The sequence below is a fragment of the Ochotona curzoniae genome, unplaced genomic scaffold, assembly GCF_017591425.1.
Source record: "Ochotona curzoniae isolate NIBS_2020 unplaced genomic scaffold, NIBS_Ocur_1.0 contig_2855, whole genome shotgun sequence".
In the NCBI taxonomy this organism is placed as follows: Eukaryota; Metazoa; Chordata; class Mammalia; order Lagomorpha; family Ochotonidae; genus Ochotona; species Ochotona curzoniae.
Window position 1 is genome coordinate 1,295,837 of NW_024465615.1, and position 18,152 is coordinate 1,313,988.

At 48.4% G+C, this 18,152-nt stretch overlaps 1 protein-coding gene across 1 annotated transcript; it reads left to right on the forward strand.

The window, feature by feature from the left end:
* Nucleotides 1-3,072: 3,072 nt before the first annotated feature.
* LOC121154746 (aldo-keto reductase family 1 member A1) lies at nucleotides 3,073-14,786 on the forward strand. The gene is made up of 9 exons (XM_040977747.1): nucleotides 3,073-3,254; nucleotides 9,585-9,674; nucleotides 11,398-11,517; nucleotides 11,685-11,836; nucleotides 12,362-12,557; nucleotides 12,839-13,038; nucleotides 13,230-13,302; nucleotides 13,440-13,526; nucleotides 14,720-14,786. The coding sequence occupies exons 2-9, from the start codon at nucleotides 9,591-9,593 to the stop codon at nucleotides 14,783-14,785; spliced, it is 978 nt and encodes a 325-aa protein (XP_040833681.1). The 5' UTR covers nucleotides 3,073-3,254; nucleotides 9,585-9,590; the 3' UTR covers nucleotide 14,786.
* The last annotated feature ends 3,366 nt before the right edge of the window (nucleotides 14,787-18,152 follow it).

An 18,152-nucleotide genomic window follows, 5' to 3' on the forward strand; every position in this document is an offset into this window, starting at 1 on the left:
TAAATTGAACCCTCTTTTATGAAGTCACTGACATTGTGGAGTTGTTTGTTACTGCAGCACATTAGTCTAAATTAATTAATTAGTAGTTGTATAATGCCCTATGAAACTGTAATTTATTTCCAATATCTTGATATATTTTTAAAGATTTATTTTATTTTTTATTGTAAAGGCAGATATACAGAGAGAAGGAGATACCAGCAGACAGATCTTTCTGTTTGTCTTCTCTCTGTAAATCTGACTTTCTGATAAAAATAAATCTTTTAAAAAAAAGATTTTTTTTATTAGAAAGGTGGACATACAGAAAGAAAGAGAGACAGAGAGGAAGCTCTTCTGTTCAATGATTCACTCCCCAAGCGGCCGCAACGGTTGGAGCTGAGCCAATCTGAAGCCAGGAGCCAGGAGCTCTTCCAGGTCTCCCACACGGGGGCAGGGTCCCAAGGCTTTGGGCCGTCCTCGACTGCTCTCCCAGGCCACAAGCAGGGAGCTGGATGGGTAGCGAGGCTACTGTGATTAGAACTGGCACCCATATGGGATCCCAGCACAAGGAGGTGCAAGGCGAGGACTTTAACCACTACGCTATTGCACCGGGCCTCACTCATCAAATTTCTAAAGCAACTAGGGTTGCGCCAGACTGAACCTAGGAGTCATGAACTACATTCAGGTATGCTATTTGGGTGTCAGGAGTCAAAAACTGCCACCTAGGAAGTAGGAAATCAGATGAGAAGTCAGAGTAGCAAGGACACATATGGGATACAGGTGTTCCAGATGGCTGCTTAACCCTCCGCTCTCCAGGGAGCACAGGCTTCACACACAACAACCTACTTAAGTGAGTCCAATGTTGACAGTGAACGGAGAGTGCCTGATGTCTTTCTCGGAATCCAGCACTTTCCTACAGGCAACTTGAAACATCAGCATCCCTTATGTAGGTCAAATCTTAACTCTCCATTTCTGATCCAGTTCCCTGCTAATGGGTCTGGGAAAGCACTGGCAGATGGCCTAAGTGCTTGGGCCCCTGCATCCATATTGGAAATGAGGATGAAACTCCAGGCCCCTCTCCTTGGTGTAGCCTAGACCCTTGGCTGTTGCAGCCATATGAGTAACCAGCAGATGAAGACCTCGCTCTCTGTAACTCTCTATTTTAAGCAAATTAATCTTTTTTTTAAAAAAGGAGAAAAACAATTCAATAGTTTCTTCTTTACAAGACCTGTATTTCCAGTCCCATTTTGTGTAGAATATTCTGGCTCTTTGAATCAGAAGTCCTTATAGGTGACATAAAACTCTCATTTCCTCTTAGGTTCCCAGCTGGGCCCCAAAATGAAACTGACATAAGGTATAGTAACAAAGAAAACCTACATATTTACTTGATATAAGATTTATGCGGCATGGGCCCCCCTAAAAGAAAATGATAGGGGCCCGGCGCGGTGGCACAGTGGTTAAGGTCCTCGCCTTGAACGCCCGGGATCCCATATGGGTGCCGGTTCTAATCCCAGCAGCCCCGCTTCCCATCCAGCTCCCTGCTTGTGGCCCGAGAAAGCAGTCGAGGACGGCCCAAAGCTTTGGGACCCTGCACCCACGAGGGAGACACGGAAGAGGCTCCTGGCTTCAGATCGGCATCGGCCATTGTGCTCACTTGGGGAGTGAAACATCGGACAGAAGATCTTCCTCTCTGTCTCTCCTCTCTGTATATCTGCCTTTCCAATAAAAATAAAATAAATCTTAAAAAAAAAGAAAGAAAATGATAGCCCAAAGAATTTAGAGTCAGTCACTTTATATAAAAAATTGGAAAAAATAGTAAGTTGTGAATGTATAAGAGAAAAGCTTGGACTAAGGTAGTTAATTGAGTAGAGAAGTAACTAGGAAAATAACAATTATTTTAAAATAAGTATTATACATAGAGGGAGAGATGGAGAGACACAACTTCCATCTGCTGCTTCACTCTTCAAATGGCCACAATGGCCTGGACTGGGCTAAAGCCAGGATCCAGCAACTGCATTAGGGTCTTCCATGTGATAGTAGGAACACAAGTACTTCACTGTCTTCTACTGCCTTCCCAGGTGGATTAACCGGAAGCTGGATTAGAAGCAGAGCTGCTGGGACTTGAACTGGCATTTCAGTCCAGGATGCCAGTCTTACATGCAGTAACCACTACCCCAAGGGTTAGTTCAATAGAGTTTTTTTTTTAAGATTTATTTATTTTTATTGGGAAGGCAGATTTACTGACAGAAGGAAATACACAGAGAAATACAGAAAGAAAGACCTTTCTTCTGCTGGTTCACTCCCCAAGTGGCTGCACCAACTGGAGTTGAGCCAATCCGAAGCCAAGAGCCAGGAGCCTAATCCTGGTCTCCCAGTTGGGCACATGGTCCCAAGGCTTTGGCATCCTCCTCTGCTTTTCTAGTCCACAAGCAGGGAACTGGATGGAAAGTCAACAGCCAGGGCACGACCGGCACTGATATAGGATCCTGGTGTGTGCAAGGTAAGGATTTAGCTATTGAGTATTGAGCTATTGGGGCCAGGCCCAATAGGGTCATATTTGTATAGATTTTCCTCAGCTTAAATTTCTGGTCCTCGATGATAAATCTTTAAGAAAAAAAGTTTCCTATTTAGGGCTGTTGTGAGGACGGGATAAAATCAAATTTATGAACTTACTGCCACCAAGTCCTGGAACCACAAGCAGGATCCCCTCTTGCCAGAGTGCAAGGATTCTCAAAGGCAAGAACTTGTTAGGGCATACCCCGCGGTCTTCGGCTTTCTTTGTATTCTGACTACTCTTTCGCTTCAGCTTGCAACTTCCTTCAACTCTGAAAATTGCCGACTCGACTCTATGAAATACTAATGCAATTGGCAAAACACACCCTGGCATCTAAGTGGCTCCATCCCCCCGGAAGTACAGGGAAATCAACGGTCTAGAGCGCCGGCACAGTGCATTGTGGGCCAGCAAGACCACCCGTGTGGCCGGTGGCGCTAGCTTTATTTTGACCGGGAAATAATGTCAACCACCGCCACCCAACCAAGTCAGTCAACCCGCGCTCAGAGAATGGGATGGAGCAGCCTCCAGGCAACGCCGGCCAACCTCCCGGCTCCTTCCCGGAGAGTCCACCCTGCGCGGGATCCCGGATGCCCGGCTCTCGGACCTCCCTCCGGGCGGAGCTTCCTCCTCACCGCCACACTTAAGCTGAGGCGGCTCGGCCCCGTGGTGAGGCGTGGGCTTGAGTCCCGGTGACGCTAGTGTGTTCTGGCTGTGTTTTGCTCAGGTGAGTAAAGCTGAATCTCCTTGACTACCGGCCCGTACTCCTGCGGGAGAGCTGAGGGTGCAGCGGGAGAGCACAAGGGCTTCCGAAGTGCTTCTTCCCCATCTTCTCTCTGAGATCTCGGATAACTTCTCAGCCTCCTCGGCGGTCAGAGGACTCCCTGCCTGGGAGCCCTGAGAATCCACTCTCGGGGAAGCCCTGCAAACGCCTGGCTGGCCTTGGTCGCTCTCTGAGTTTTGTTTGCATCCCTGGCTTGCTCAGCTCCGCGGTTTTCCCAGGCGCTCTGGCTTTCCTCTGGAGGTGCAGGGGGTGCGCCTCAGAAGGAGCAGGAAGTGGGGAGAAGTTGCCTGCTGAGGCGCCTACATTGGGTCTAGGAAAGCTGAGTTTGTAATTCTGCTGCCAGCCTTCCCGAGGTTGGGCTGTGAGATGATGCTTCCCTTTGCACTGCCCATCCTAGTGGCCACCGGACCCCCTAGAATGGCCTTGAAGGTTCTGACCAGGCCTGTTCTTGGGGCAATCTCGGTAGGATCCAGTTGTCAGCCGGAACTTTTTTTTGCTGATCCTAATGAAGTGCTTTGTTGTTCTCCAGGCTGATTCTTTACTGATTTCCGAAGAAATAAAGGAAGTAGGTGCTGGAAACAGTGACTTCCTCAGATACTCCTTCAGCTGGGTTAGCTTCAGCTCTTCATTAACAGCCGTTGTGTCCTCTGTGCGTGTTGCTCTTTATTCATGTATGTGTGTATATGCAACGCTACAGATACATAGAGTGTTAACGTTCTGACATTACGACTGGTTTGGACCTCAAAGAGTGTCACGTTTGGGGGGAAAATATCTAGTGTGCCCAAGAAATAGGTGCACACACAGGCAAAAACCTCAGTGAAGTACACCAGCTAAGAGGTGGTTGACAATGCCAGGGTGGGGTTTGGGAAAAGACAGTGTGTAAAGATGTGGAGTCAAGTACATGGTGCTGGTTCTGCAAGTTCTAGAAAATGGGAGTCTGAGATGAGGAGAGATAAGGAAAGCCAGAGTCAGGCTTGGGAAGGTGTACTTTATGCTGAGGGTGGGAGAGGCTTGTCAAGGAGTTTGAGCCCCAAGGTCATTGATTACATCTGTTGAATGGCTTATGGTCAGAGGGGACACACTGAAAACTCACACATCCGTGGTTTGAGTAATGATGGTGGTGAAAGCCAGGATAGGGACAGTGGAGGGAAATACAAATGGACTTCAGAAGATTCCGGAAATTTCTGGTTTTTTATTTCCCATTTTTAAAAAGAATAGGAGCAGTTGTTGTAGTCTGAGTCCTTATCTTTTAAGTCAAACAGCAGTTTTCTACACTTGTATTTTTTAAAAGATTTTAATTTTTTATTTGAAAGGCAGAGTTATATAGAGAAGGAGAGTCAGAGATCTCCTATCTGTTGGGTTCACTTCCCAAATGGCTGCAACCAACAGAGCTGAGTCAATCCAAAGCCAGGAGCTATTTCTGGATCTCCCATGTGGGTGCAGGAGCACAAGAACTTGAGCCATCCTCTTCTACTCTCTCAGCCCATAAGCAGAGAGCAGGATCAGAAGTGGAGTAGCTGGGACACAAACCAGCGCCCATATGGGATGCCACTGCCATAAGTGGAGGATAAGCTTACTATGCCTCCACACTGGCCACTATAATTATATAAGTATGAACAAGATTTTTTAACCTAGGCAAACAGCCCAAATGAATGCCAACATTGCCTAATTAAGCTGGGTTTCCAGGCACCTAACAAATACAGAAGGAGACCCACTTCCCTTCTCCATTGCCTGCCAGATAACCAGAGGACACTCAGAAATGCCTCTGAGAACTGCAAATACTTTCCTTGGAAAGCTTGCTGGTAAGGCATTATACTGTGGACATGGTGTTTGGTTTGCTTTAATCCTTGTTATGCAAAGGTGAAGGTCCTTGGTGAGACAGTGAGTCAGGCACCATGCAGTGTCTCTGTATGGAGTACCGCTTGCCCACAGTGGATCTGGGATTGAAACCCAAGTCTGTGTGAACCCAGAGCCTAAAATGTTTACTCTGCACTCTGCTTGCTGCTGACTTAGTTTTAGTTTTTCGTAGACGAATTGAGAGGGAAATAACTCCAAGCCACTTGTTAATGCCCATTTACATGGTCATAATGCCCAGGGCTGAGCTGTACAAAAGCTGACACTCAGAACTCAGAAGCACGAACTCAGTTTGGGTCTGCCAGTTTATTGTAGGGACTCAAACACTTGTACCTTCCAGGATTTCCCTACTCCCCCCCTTTTTCTTTTCTTTTCTTTTTTTCTTTTTTTTTTTTTTTTTGTTTATTACAAAAGCAGAAATACAGAGAGAGGGAGTCACACAAAGATCTGCAATCTGCTGGTTCACCCTCCAAATGTCTTCAATGATCAGGGCTTGCCAGGCCATAGCCAGGAGTCTGGAGTTCTATCTGCATCTCCCATGTGGATGAGTGTCCAAAGATTTGGGCCATCTTTTTTTTTTTTTTTTTTTTTTTTTTTTTTTAAAGATTTTATTTTTATTATTTTTTATTGGAAAGGCGGATATACAGAGAGGAGAGACAGAGAGGAAGATCTTCCATCCGATGATTCACTCCCCAAGTGAGCCGCAACGGGCCGATACTATGCCGATCCGAAGCCAGGAGCCTCTTCTGGGTCTCCCACGCGGGTGCAGGGTCCCAAAGCTTTGGGCCGTCCTCTACTGCTCTCCCAGGCCACAGGCAGGGAGCTGGAAGGGAAGCGGGGCTGCCGGGATTAGAACCGGCGCCCATATGGGATCCCGGGCGTGCAAGGCGAGGACTTAACCACTTGCGCCACCGCACCGGGCCCTGGGCCATCTTCTAATATTTTCCCAGGCGTATTTGGGAGCTGGATCCAAAGTGGAGCCACTGAACTCGAACCCAAGCTCAGGTGGGATGCCAGTGTTGCAGGCAGCAATTTGGCATTATGTGTCATATACCTGAACCCTGTGCAGTGTTTTGATTGGCAGGCAGCTGGAATCAGAAACCAGGGCTCTGGGACTCAAACCCAGGACCTTTGATGTGAGATATTGTTATTTTAACACGTTAATCTCATGCCCCTAATGTTGCTGTATTTATGTGTAAATTTGGACTTGTTGAGTCTCTGAATCTATATTTTTAATGATTTATTTATTTTTGTTGGAAAGGCAGATCAGATTTATTGAGAGAAAAAGAGACAAGAGGAAAGATCATCTATCCACTGGTCCACTTCACAAGTGGCTGCAAAGGCCAGAGCTCAGCTGATCTAAAGCCAAGAGCAAGTAGCTTCCTCTGGGTCTCCCACACAAATGTAGGATCCCAAGCTTTGGGCCATCCTCCACTGCTTTCCCAGGCATAAGCAGGGAGCTGTTTGGGAAGTGGAGCATCTGGGACATGAACCAGTGCCTATATGGGATCCCACCATTTGAAGGGGAAGGTAGGCCAAGCCAGGCCCCAATCTCAGGATCTTACGGAATTTAAGTTGAATGTACAGAACTACATTGGAATAATTGGGGTTTCAAGTAGTAACTGCAAAAATGAATTCAAGGATGAAGTGAGTAGAGACTAAGACCAATCCCCCAGGGCCAGGCAACATCTGTGGCAATCAGGGGAACAGACCCATCAGCCAGGAAGCCCTCAGAGACACTGTGCCCCTGGTCTGGGTCTGTGGATTGCCCACTTCCAGGCAGCACTTGTGGAGGCTCCCCTGGACAGGGAAGGCATAACCCCAGAGAGAAGGAGCCTGGCTCTGAGCTGGGAGACCTGATCCTCAGTGCTTCTGCACCCCCACTGCTGGGTTAGTGGGTGCTGCCTGAGGTCCAGCAGAACTGGAGTCTGTTCATTCAAGTTGCTGCCTGCAGTGCCATTGCCTCAGACAGAGCAGGAAGTCCTGAGCTGGCTGAGGATGACTTTATCCCAGGGAGAGAGCTCTGTGTGCTGCTGCTGCTGTGCTTCCATTCCTGCTTAGAGCTCTTGTTCTTTGAAGGTGTTTGTTGGGGCTTCCTATCTCTTTGCCCAACAAACCCCATCATTTTTGTGGTTTTCACTTTTACCTGCAAAAGGAAGAATCCATGTTCAGGTTTCTTCCCTGGGCTGGCTTTTGTTTGAACTCTTTCCCTGGGTGTAATTTCAGAGCCCTCTGTGGCATGCAGGGAAATCAGGGAGAGGCAGACATGGTATTGTGTGGCCATCAAGCCCTGGAAAGCAGCCAGAGACCCTGCTGGCCACAGGCCACCAGTTTGCACCTGTGAAGTCCAGAGATGGTTGTCTGACCTCTGGGAACTTGGTTTCAGAGTATTGCCCTCAGCTCTCTGTGATTAACTGGGCAGATTTAAACAAGTTTTTGTTGTTGTTTTTGTAGTTTGTTTTTGTTTTTAGCAGAAAGTGATTGATTTCTGTAAGTAGGTTATATTGCTCTATAAAACTCTCCCTTTTTACAATAGGAAAGATAAGTTTAATGTGCTCATTATATTCATAGCTTAATCTGGTTACTTTATCTCTTGCCCTTTTAGAACTTGGAAACAAAGGTTACATATTTAAAGATACTGTTAGCAATGAAGTTAGTCTTTTTTTTTTAATGATTTATTTTATTTTCATTACAAAGTCAGATATACAGAGAGAAGGAGAGAAAGAGAGGAACATCTTCTGTGCAATGATTCACTCCCCAAGTGAGCTCAATGGCCTGTGCTGCGCCTGTCCGAAGCCAGGAGCCAGGAGCTTCTTCCAGGTCTCCCACACATGGGCTGTCCTCTACTGCTTTCCCAGGCCACAAGCAGGGAGCTGGATAGGAAGTGGGGCTGCCAAGATTAGAACCGGCACCCATATGGGATCCTAGTGCATTCAAAGTGAGGACTTTAGCCACTAGGCCACGGCGCCAGGCCCAGCAATGAAGTTAGTCTTAAGAGAGTTATATATATGGTACTGATAAGATCAAGAGAAGAGGGATTTTTTTTTCTTTTAAGATTGATTGATTTTTTGGTTTCTGCGTTATTGTTCAGTGACTAAATAATTCCTCGTACACACTGGAATCCCATATGGACACCAGTTCACATCTTGGCTGCTCAACTTCCCATTCAACTCCCTCCCTGTGGCCTGGGAAAGCAGTAGGAGATGGCCCAAAACCTTTGGACCCTGAACCTGCATGAGAGACCCAGAGGAGGCTCCTGGTTTCTAATTGGCTCAGCTCTGGCCATTGCAGCCACCTGGGGAGTAAACCAGCAGATGGAAGAAATATTTTGTTTTCTCTCTGCAAATCTGCCTTTCCAATTAAAGTAAACAAATCTTTTCCAAACCAGGAACCAAGAGCCTCTTCTGGGCATAGGGCTCCAAGGCTTTCAGCCAACCTGCACTGCTTTCCCGGCTAGAATCTGGGAATCTGGATTAGAAGTGGAGTAGCTGGACATGAACCAGTACCCATCTTGGATGCTTACACTTGCAGGTGGAGAATTAACTGGTTAAGCCATCACACTGGTGCTGATTTATTTTGTATCTCATGGCACTTGGAGAGAATCTGCTGCTTTCTCTTCCATTTGGATGACTCCTGCTCTTTCCCTCCAGCCTCTGGCATCACCTCCAAGAAGCCGTCCTAGCCAATGGCTCCTTTACTGTAGTCTTCGAGCAACTCTTCTGCAGTTTCTGATTAATGGTTATCACACATTGTGCGAGTGCCTTCTGTTCTCCTTCTTCCGGGAAGTTAGGTACTGTTTAAGTATGTGGCACTTGGGTTTCACACCAGATTGGGCGTATTCAACATTTTCAGTATAATGAATATTCTTGGTTTATTTGCAAATTTCATCATTTTATCATTTTTAAAAGAGATTTATTTATTTTAATTGGAAAGTCAGATTTACACAGAGAAGGAGAGACAGACAGGAAGATCTTACATCCACTAATTCTCTCCCCAAGTGGCCACGATGGCCAGAGCTGAGCCAAACTGAAGCAGGGAGACAAGAGCCTGGAGCTTATGCCAGGTCTCCCACACAGGTGCAAAGTCCACAAGACTATTGCACTAAGCCCTTTGTTTGAGCTCTTTAACAAATTCCTGGAAGGGCAGCCAGCAGAATGCTCTGGTTAGTGTTTGTTCAGGAGCTTCTTACTGCCTTTGGGTGGTTTCAAACACCCTGTCTTCACTGCCTCTCCTATAGGCACGTGTACACAATCATGTGTTTGTTACCCACAGATGTGCTCCATTGTCTACACAATGATTTATACGATTGATCATAAGCTTGTTGTTTATACCATTGTGTTATAAGGTTGTAGGCCAGTGAGTAACTAAGACCAGGCAAGAACATTCACTCCTACGCTATTCTCTTCCCATCTGTTTCAGGGGACAATGACAACTTCCAGTGTCCACCTGCACACTGGGCAGAAGATGCCCCTCATTGGTCTGGGCACCTGGAAGAGTGAGCCTGGCCAGGTGAGGCTGAGGGGAGAGGCGAAGGATTTCTAGACCTGTGCTAGGGACAAGGCAGGACTTGGTGGAGGAATGCTGCCTTTTCCCTCAGCAGACCAGGCCTATAATCTACTGGTGGGGATGCAGCTGGGGAGCACTGGGAGGAGGTCAGAGAAGAAGGGACTCACACTGCATTCTTGGCTTCCTTGGCTGGCACACAGGAGGGGCTGAGGGCCTCAGCAAGGCCAAGGGCACAGGGAGTACCCTTTTCTCTGGATCTGCACCATGCTGTGAGTCCGAAGATGGCAGTTACCAGCCTGTGCTGTGATGTGTCTCCTCTCGTACTGGGGATTCGCTGAGGCCTGGGCTTGTCCCCAGTGTGTCCAGAGTTGGAGCCATAGCAGCTGTCCAGCTTTGCAGAGAAACTAACTAGGTGAGCTGTGTAGACCAAGGCTAGGACACATTTACTTACTTAACTTAACCAGATTTCCTTATCAGTTTACTAAATGGAGATCTATTCATATAACAAATAAGTGGTGGCTTAAAAGTCTTTCTTAGCTCAAGAAGTATTTTTTAAGACGGCTACAACTCCTGGGATAGAACCCTTGCAGGCAAGTAGATCCTGGGAACAAAAACTTGTTTTGCATTTTGTTTGGTTATTTTAATTTAATTGAAACACAGAGATCTTTCAGGCTCTGGTTCAATCCCCAAGTGTCTACAACAGGCAGGGCTGGACCAGAGAAAGGCCTAGGCCTGCCAGTGGGTGGCTAGAGCCGTTTACTGTTGCCTCCCAGGATGTGCATGAGCTGGAGCTGGAATGTGGAGGAGAGCTGGGACTTGAGGCCAATATGCAAGCATCTCCAGCAGCCTTAACCACTGCACTCAATGGGAGCCCTAGGACCTATTTTCTTATGGTTTGCTTTGCTATGACCTTGGGTTCCTACTTGGGGGTGAGGAACGGTTCACATTATGTTCTTGGAAGTCTTACTCAGAGTTAAGAGAAGTAAAGTGTGGGAAAGACTAGGAGGCAAACAGCCTCTGTCTGGACTTTAGACTCATGTTTGTGACATGGTTGAATAATCTCAGCCATTTTTTCCCGCTTTCTTCTTTCCCTCAGATGCTTAACACACTGGAAGTGGGATCCATCCACTGTTACATATGTGTATATGTACATATTGTGTGTGTGTGTGTGTATACATTATTTGAAAAGCGGAGTTGCAAAGAGGGAGAGGAGAAACAGAAAGAGCTCTTTTGTCTGCTAGTTTACTCCCCAGACTAGCTGCAATGGTCAGGGCTAGGTCAAGGTGAGCCAGGAGCTTCATTCAGGTCTCCTTCACTGGTGCAGGGGCCCAGAGACTCTTTGAATGCATTTCCAAGCCATTGTGAGGCAGCTGGATGGAAGTGGAAGAGATGGGACTTGAACCAGTGCTCATATGGCATGTCAGCATTGCAGATAGAAGCTTCAAGCCACTGTGGTACAACTCCAGTGTCAGTCCATCTCCTGATAGATGATAAATGCTGGGAACATGCTATTAGGTTTTTCTGAGCCTCATTCTGGCACTTTAGGAACAGGTGAATTGGGGGCAAAAATGAAGATTTGGTCTCTGAACAAGGCTCCTGTTCCCCTAAGTGGCTAAAGGCTCTGGCATAAGCCTTAACTATACCCCTCAATGTTGGCAGGGGGTGGTGGCAGGGGAGTTTTACAATAGATTGGCACAATGAAAACTTCTTATTCTCTCATCTTCAGGTCAAAGCAGCTGTGAAGTATGCCCTTAGTGTGGGCTACCGCCACATCGACTGTGCTGCTGTCTATGGCAACGAGGCTGAGATTGGGGAAGCCCTGAAGGAGAACGTAGGACCAGGCAAGGTGAGCGGTAAGGCTATTGAGGCTGAGTGAGAGAATCCAGAGCCTTGATGGGCCATGAGCCTGGCTGGTGGAATCCAGCATTCATCTCCTCTGGATTCTCTCCCAAAAGTGCAGATGGTTGAGAGGGGCCCTTGATCCTCTCATCCTATACTTGTCTCCTGCCCTAGGCAGTGGCTCGGGAGGAGCTCTTTGTGACATCCAAGCTATGGAACACCAAGCACCATCCCGAGGATGTGGAGCCTGCCCTCCGGAAGACGCTGGCTGACCTGCAGCTGGAGTATCTGGACCTGTACCTGATGCACTGGCCTTATGCTTTTGAGTGAGCCTTGCCAGGGCCTTCACCCAGGGATCTGGGATTTGGTGGGATGTGTTAGTAATACATTGTGAGTCAGGGCAGCAACACTGCAATGGAATAGCCACCTGTGTGGCAAACTGAGCGTGGGTGGGATCTCTGCTTTTCTGCTGCAGCCAGGCATTCAGCTGCAGACCAAGGAATGCAGTTGCATGGATGTGTACCGGTGGTTCACTAGTGGTCCTTGCTTTCCGTTCAGTCATTCCGTTGAGCCAGGCCTTGGGGTTTTGTAATGAGAGTGTACCAACAAGGGCAATGAGAGGAGCCTGCCCAGGAGGGAGAATGCAAGAGCAGCTAGCTGCTAGGGAGTGAGCAAGGAATGGAAGGTCCATGTAGACCTGACACTGGCATTGTGAGCTGAGAGTGAGGAAGCACAGGTGTTCGGAGTGATGGCACTTTGCTGTCTCTGGGCTTGGGGATGTGGATAGAGTGGGCAGGTAGGGCAGAAGCCTGGCCTTTGAGCTCACACTTAGGAAGCTGTGTCTCACTCAGACGAGGAGACAACCCCTTCCCCAAGAACGCTGATGGGACTGTGCGCTATGATTTCATCGACTACAAGGAGACCTGGAAAGCAATGGAGGCGCTAGTGGCGAAGGGGCTGGTGCGGGCACTGGGCCTGTCCAACTTCAACAGCCGGCAGATCGACGACGTGCTCAGCGTGGCCTCGGTGCGCCCGGCTGTCTTGCAGGTGAGCACAGCAAGCAGAGCAGTGGCGTGCAGGATTGTGTGTGCACAGGCATGAGTGAGCTGGTGATGGTGTCCGTGTGAGGGTGACTAGCATGTGCTCAGAAACGGTGCAGACTGCTCTCTCTGCACAGGGCCATGGAGCTGATGAAATGGCAGTGGAATGTGAGAATAAGAGTGGGCTGTGTTGACATGAGGAAAGTCTCTGGCCTGTGAGCACTGACATGCAGAAGGCCAGCCACGCTGCTGTAGCCACCATGGTTGATGTCTTTTCTCTGGGCTCAGGTGGAATGCCACCCATACCTGGCACAGAATGAGCTCATTGCCCACTGCCATGCACGTGGCCTGGAGGTGACTGCCTATAGCCCTTTGGGCTCTCCAGACCGTGCTTGGCGCGATCCTAATGAACCTGTCCTGCTGGAGGAACCTACCGTGCTGGCACTGGCTGAGAAGTATGGCCGATCTCCAGCTCAGATCTTGCTCAGGTACACGGTGGTGTTCTTTGGAACAGGAGCCGTGGTTGGGAAGAAAGGCTCAGGAATGGGAGGTGAGGGTTGAGGGCTTCCAGATTTGATTGCAAGGATGTTCACACTCCAGTGGCCCAGTGGCTCCAGGAGCTGAGGATAGGCAGTGGTTAGGGAGACTGACTTCCACCTCTACCTGATCCCCCTCATAGGTGGCAGGTGCAGCGGAAAGTCATCTGCATCCCCAAGAGTGTCACTCCTTCCCGCATCCTGCAGAACATCCAGGTACCTGCAGATGGGTCTGTGTGCTTTAGCTGTCTGTGCTGCCGCTGGCCCAGCTCTGTCTAGAGAAGCGGGCAGTGGCATGAGCCCCTGTATCCACTCACAAGGCTGGCTGTCCTGAACCCCGTCCTCTTCCTTAGGTGCTTGACTTCACCTTGAGCCCAGAAGAGATGAAGCAACTGGATGCCCTGAACAGGAATTGGCGATATATTGTGCCCATGCTTACGGTAAGGATGGACTCACTCTCAATATGTTGGAATATGAGACTTTGGGCGAAATCTGGCTTGCTGGTTGTGTGTGGGAAAGGATGATGACCCTGAGTTTGCTATTGTTTGTCTGGATCTCAGAAATTGTGTCTTGGGGACAGGTTTTCACCCTATGAGGCCCTGTCTTTCTCTTCAGTGTTTTGTAATTTAAAATGGTATTATGCTTGTCACTCCAGTTACTGGGCCTAGTTCCTGACACATAGCATGTTAGTAGTAATGATATGTTGGGTCCAGAAGAAAATTCTGAATTTTTTTTTAAAGATTTATTTTTTCTTATTGGAGAGGTGGATATGCATATAGGAGAGACAGAGAGGAAGATCTTCCGTCCGATGATTCACTCCCCAAGTGAGCGCAATGGCCGATGCTATGCTGATCCGAAGCCAGGAGCCTCTGCCAGGTCTCCCACGCGGGTGCAGGATCCCAAAGCTTTTGGGCCGTGCTCAACTGCTTTCCCAGGCCACAAGCAGGGAGCTGGAAGGGAAGCGGGGCCACCGGGATTAGAACTGGCGCCCATATGGGATCCCGGGCGTGCAGGGCGAGGACTTTAACCACTGCGCCACCGCGCCGGGCCCTAATTCTTAATTTTAAAAACATTGATTTATTCTTTTACACTAGAAATGCCAACAGTAAGTAGGTAGGATTAGGCCAGGCCGAACTAGAGCCAAGGACATTGCATATGGGTCTCCCATGTGGGTGATAGGAATGGAGGTGCTTAGGCCATCATCTGCTTCCTCCAGACATGTTAGCAGGCACTGCATCAGAAGCATGGGACAACCAGGACCGACGTCATGCATTCATTGGACAGTGGGTGTCCCATCTGCCAGCTTCACGCTCCTTGACTTTCTTGCCTAATTCCTGACCTTAGAGTGATCAGGGTGGATTTGAAACCACGTGCACATGGGAATAGAAATAGTTGGTAGTTCTTACTCCAGTGGAATGAATTCTTAAGGGCCACAGCAGCCATGTCCCAGGCTGTCCTGTCAGTGTGGTATTGCAGGACTGCTGATTCTGTGGCATTTTCTGTGGCAGCAGTGTGGCCCCTCCGTTTTGGGTAATGCTAGTGAGAGATGAGGTTATCCAGAGAATTTGGGATCGATGCTCTGAGTCTTTTTCAGTTCAGCGCCTATAATGAGGTCCCTGTCTCTTTTTTTCAGGTGGATGGCAAGAGAGTTCCCAGAGATGCCGGACACCCTCTGTACCCCTTTAATGACCCATACTGAGCCCATGGCTGCAGGTCCTCATTCAGTTCTCCAGCTGCAAGTTCCTGCCACCCTGAGAAAGAGGAGTCAATAAAGCTGTGGAGCAAGTGCAGGGCTGCTCACCTCATTTGTGTGGTCAAGCCTGGGATGGATGCTGCTCATTTCAGGAAGGGCTGACCCTGGGCTGTGGGATGCCTGCTCATGCAGTCCAGCTGCCCTAGCTTGCATGGTTGTAGAGGGCCTGCCAGGCAGCTGAATCCCATTTTGCATTCCCTTAGGCACATTAGGGAAGGAGCACCACCTCGTGGCAGCTGTGAACACTGTATATTGCCTTCCAGTTTCCAAGCCTTGCAGAAATTGGGCACCTCAGCAATGAGATCAGGTCAGTGATTGTCTCCTGGTCTCAGGGCAGAGCTAGGCCTGGGCCTTGTATTTCCAACTCCTCCCCTGACCAATGCCTACATGTAGGAATATTGAGGATTCAGAAGTCTGGGGTCCTAATGTATTCGTCATGCAAGTGGGCACCAGGCTTTCCTCTGTGACACTGTGGCTAATGTGCCCAGGATACATGGCAGCCACAGAGTCTGGGCCAATGTTGTTCACTCCACACTTGTCTTCTGTAGAGTCCCCCCAGAGGCCACTGATGAGAAGGTTTAGGCAAATCACCAAACTGGCTACAAGCTCCCACCATCCAAAACTCAGTTTCGGGCCCGGCGTGGTGGCGCAAGTGGTTAAGGTCCTCGCCTTGCACACTCGGGATCCCATATGGGCACCGGTTCTAATCCCGGCAGCCCCCCTTCCCTTCCAGCTCCCTGCTTGTTGCCCGGGAAAGCAGTCGAGGACGGCCCAAAGCTTTGGGACCCTGCACCCGCGTGGGAGACCTGGCAGAGGCTCCTGGCTTTGGATTAGCATAGCATCGGCTGTTGCGCTCACTTGGGGAGTGAATCATCGGACGGAAGATCTTCCTCTCTGACTCTCCTATATGCATATCCGCCTTTCCAATAAGAAAATAATAAAAATAAATCTTTAAGAAAAAAATAAAACTCAGTTTCCCCATTGAGCTATTGCTCTTCATCCAACAGCTATCCCTTGGGTAGCTGTGCATCGGGCACAGATCTGGACCCAGGGGATAGAGCTGTTATGCAGACATAGTTCCCTGCGGTCTGCTTGGAGTGACAGAATGTAATTTTATAATTGGCTTAATTACAGTTGGAAGTGCAGCACGAGGAGCCTACTTAATCAGCTGTGTGCTCTGAAGGATGAGTAGGGCCTCACTGGTTGAAGGAGGGGCTAGTGTTCCATGTCAGTTGGCCAGCTTGTGGGAAAAGCCTTGAAAGTAGAAGAAGCTTTTGGAGAAACCTGGAGATTTGTGTGACAGAAACAGACGGTGATATGTGGGGAAATGATGGAAAATGATGCTGGTAATGGCAAGAGTCTACTAATGGAGAATATAGGTAAATCAGAACTTAACCAAAACAGTAAAGATGTATTGGACCTGGTCCAATGGCTCAGTGGCTGAAACTTCGCCTTGCACATGCCAGGTTTGTGTTACTGTTGTTCTACTTCCCGTCCAGCTCCCTGCCTGTGGCCCGGGAAAGCAATAGAGGATAGCCAAAAGCCTTAGAACCCTACACCCTCTTGGGATTCTTGGTGGACCCACTTTGTTCCTTTCTTCAGATTGACTCGCCTCTGTCCCTTGCAGCCAATTGGTGAGTGAACTAGTAGATTTAAGCTTTTTCTCTCTGTCTCTCCTGCTCTCTATAAATATTCATCATGTACTGCTTCACCAGGTCATGACTGGGGAGCTGGATTTGAGATGATGGAGCCTGGGCACAACTTGACCTTTCTTCACACTGTCAACCTGGATTAGAGCATCATTAGGTGCCGCCCAGGATGCTGCCCAGCTCTCCCTATGTTTTTCAGGCTCAGCATTTACCTCCAAAAAATTACATTGCAGGTAGGAGGGCAATACTCAGTAGAGATTGGAACCACTAGGTCTCAGTTCCTCACACCAAAATTCTTAGCACCAGGTACAGTCTAAGACCTGTATGGTTTTTTGTTTGTTTGTTTGTTTTTATTGCAAAGTCACATATACAGATAGGAGGAGAGACAGAGAAGAAGATCTTCCATCCAATGATTCTCTCCCCAAATGACCACAATGGCCGGTGCTGTGCCAATCTGAAGCCATGAGCCTGGAACTTCTTCCAGGTTTCTGACGCAGGTATAGGGTCCCAAGGCTTTGGGCCATCCTCAACTGCTTTCCCAGGCCTCAAGCAGGGAGCTGGATGGGAAGCAGGGCTGCTGGGATTAGAACCAAGCCGACATGGGATCCCAGCACTTTTAAGGAAAGGACTTTAGCTGGGCACCAAAGTTTTTTGTTTTTTGTTTTTTAATTCTTTTCAGAGATAGTTTTGAATGCCAGAGAAGACAGCTCCTTCCATCAGTTCACCTTCCAAATGTGTGTAAGAGGTGGGCTGGGCCATGTGGAGCCAGTAGCCCAAAGGTCAGTGCAGGTCTAACTTGTAGAGTGAACCAGCCTCTGCTGCCTCCCGGGATCCTGGAGTTGGGAGTGGTGCTGGGACTGTAACACCTGTGCCTCAGCCATTTTAACTACTAGGTCAAATGCCGACTTCCTCGGGAATGAGTTTTTTTTTTTTTTTTTTTTTTAAAGATCTATTTTTATTATTTTTTTATTGGAAAGGTGGATATACAGAGAGGAGAGAGAGAGAGGAAGATCTTCCGTCCGATGATTCACTCCCCAAGTGAGCGCAATGGGCCGATGCTATGCTGGTCCGAAGCCAGGAGCCTCTTCCTGGTCTCCCACGCGGGTGCAGGGTCCCAAAGCTTTGGGCCGTCCTCGACTGCTTTCCCAGGCCACAGGCAGGGAGCTGGAAGGGAAGCGAGGCTGCCGGGATAGAACCGGTGCCCATATGGGATCCCGGGCGTGCAAGGCGAGGACCTTTAACCACTTGCGCCACCGCGCCGGGCCCGGGAATGAGTTTTTTTAAAAAAGAAATTTATTTAACTTGAAAGAGTTATGAGAGGTGGTGTTGGAGTTTGATGAATCCAAGCGAGACTCCAAGGCGAGTGAAATGATTTCATTGTCTAGTCTAAGGGAGCAACCTCCTGCCATAAGGAAGAAGTGACCCAAATGAAATAATTCTGGGGTTTTTATAGTAACAGAATGAAAAAGAGCTACATGACAGTGAGCAAGTACATGATTAGGGGCTAGCAGTGACACAAAACAGAAAGCATATGACTGGAATTTACAACATATAGGCTTGGGGTCCTGGTCATATCACTTCAACGCAGACAGTAATAAAATAGCAAGTTTCGAAGGTAGCTGTTTTCCCGCAAATCCAAAAACTCCAAGATTCTCCCTATCTCC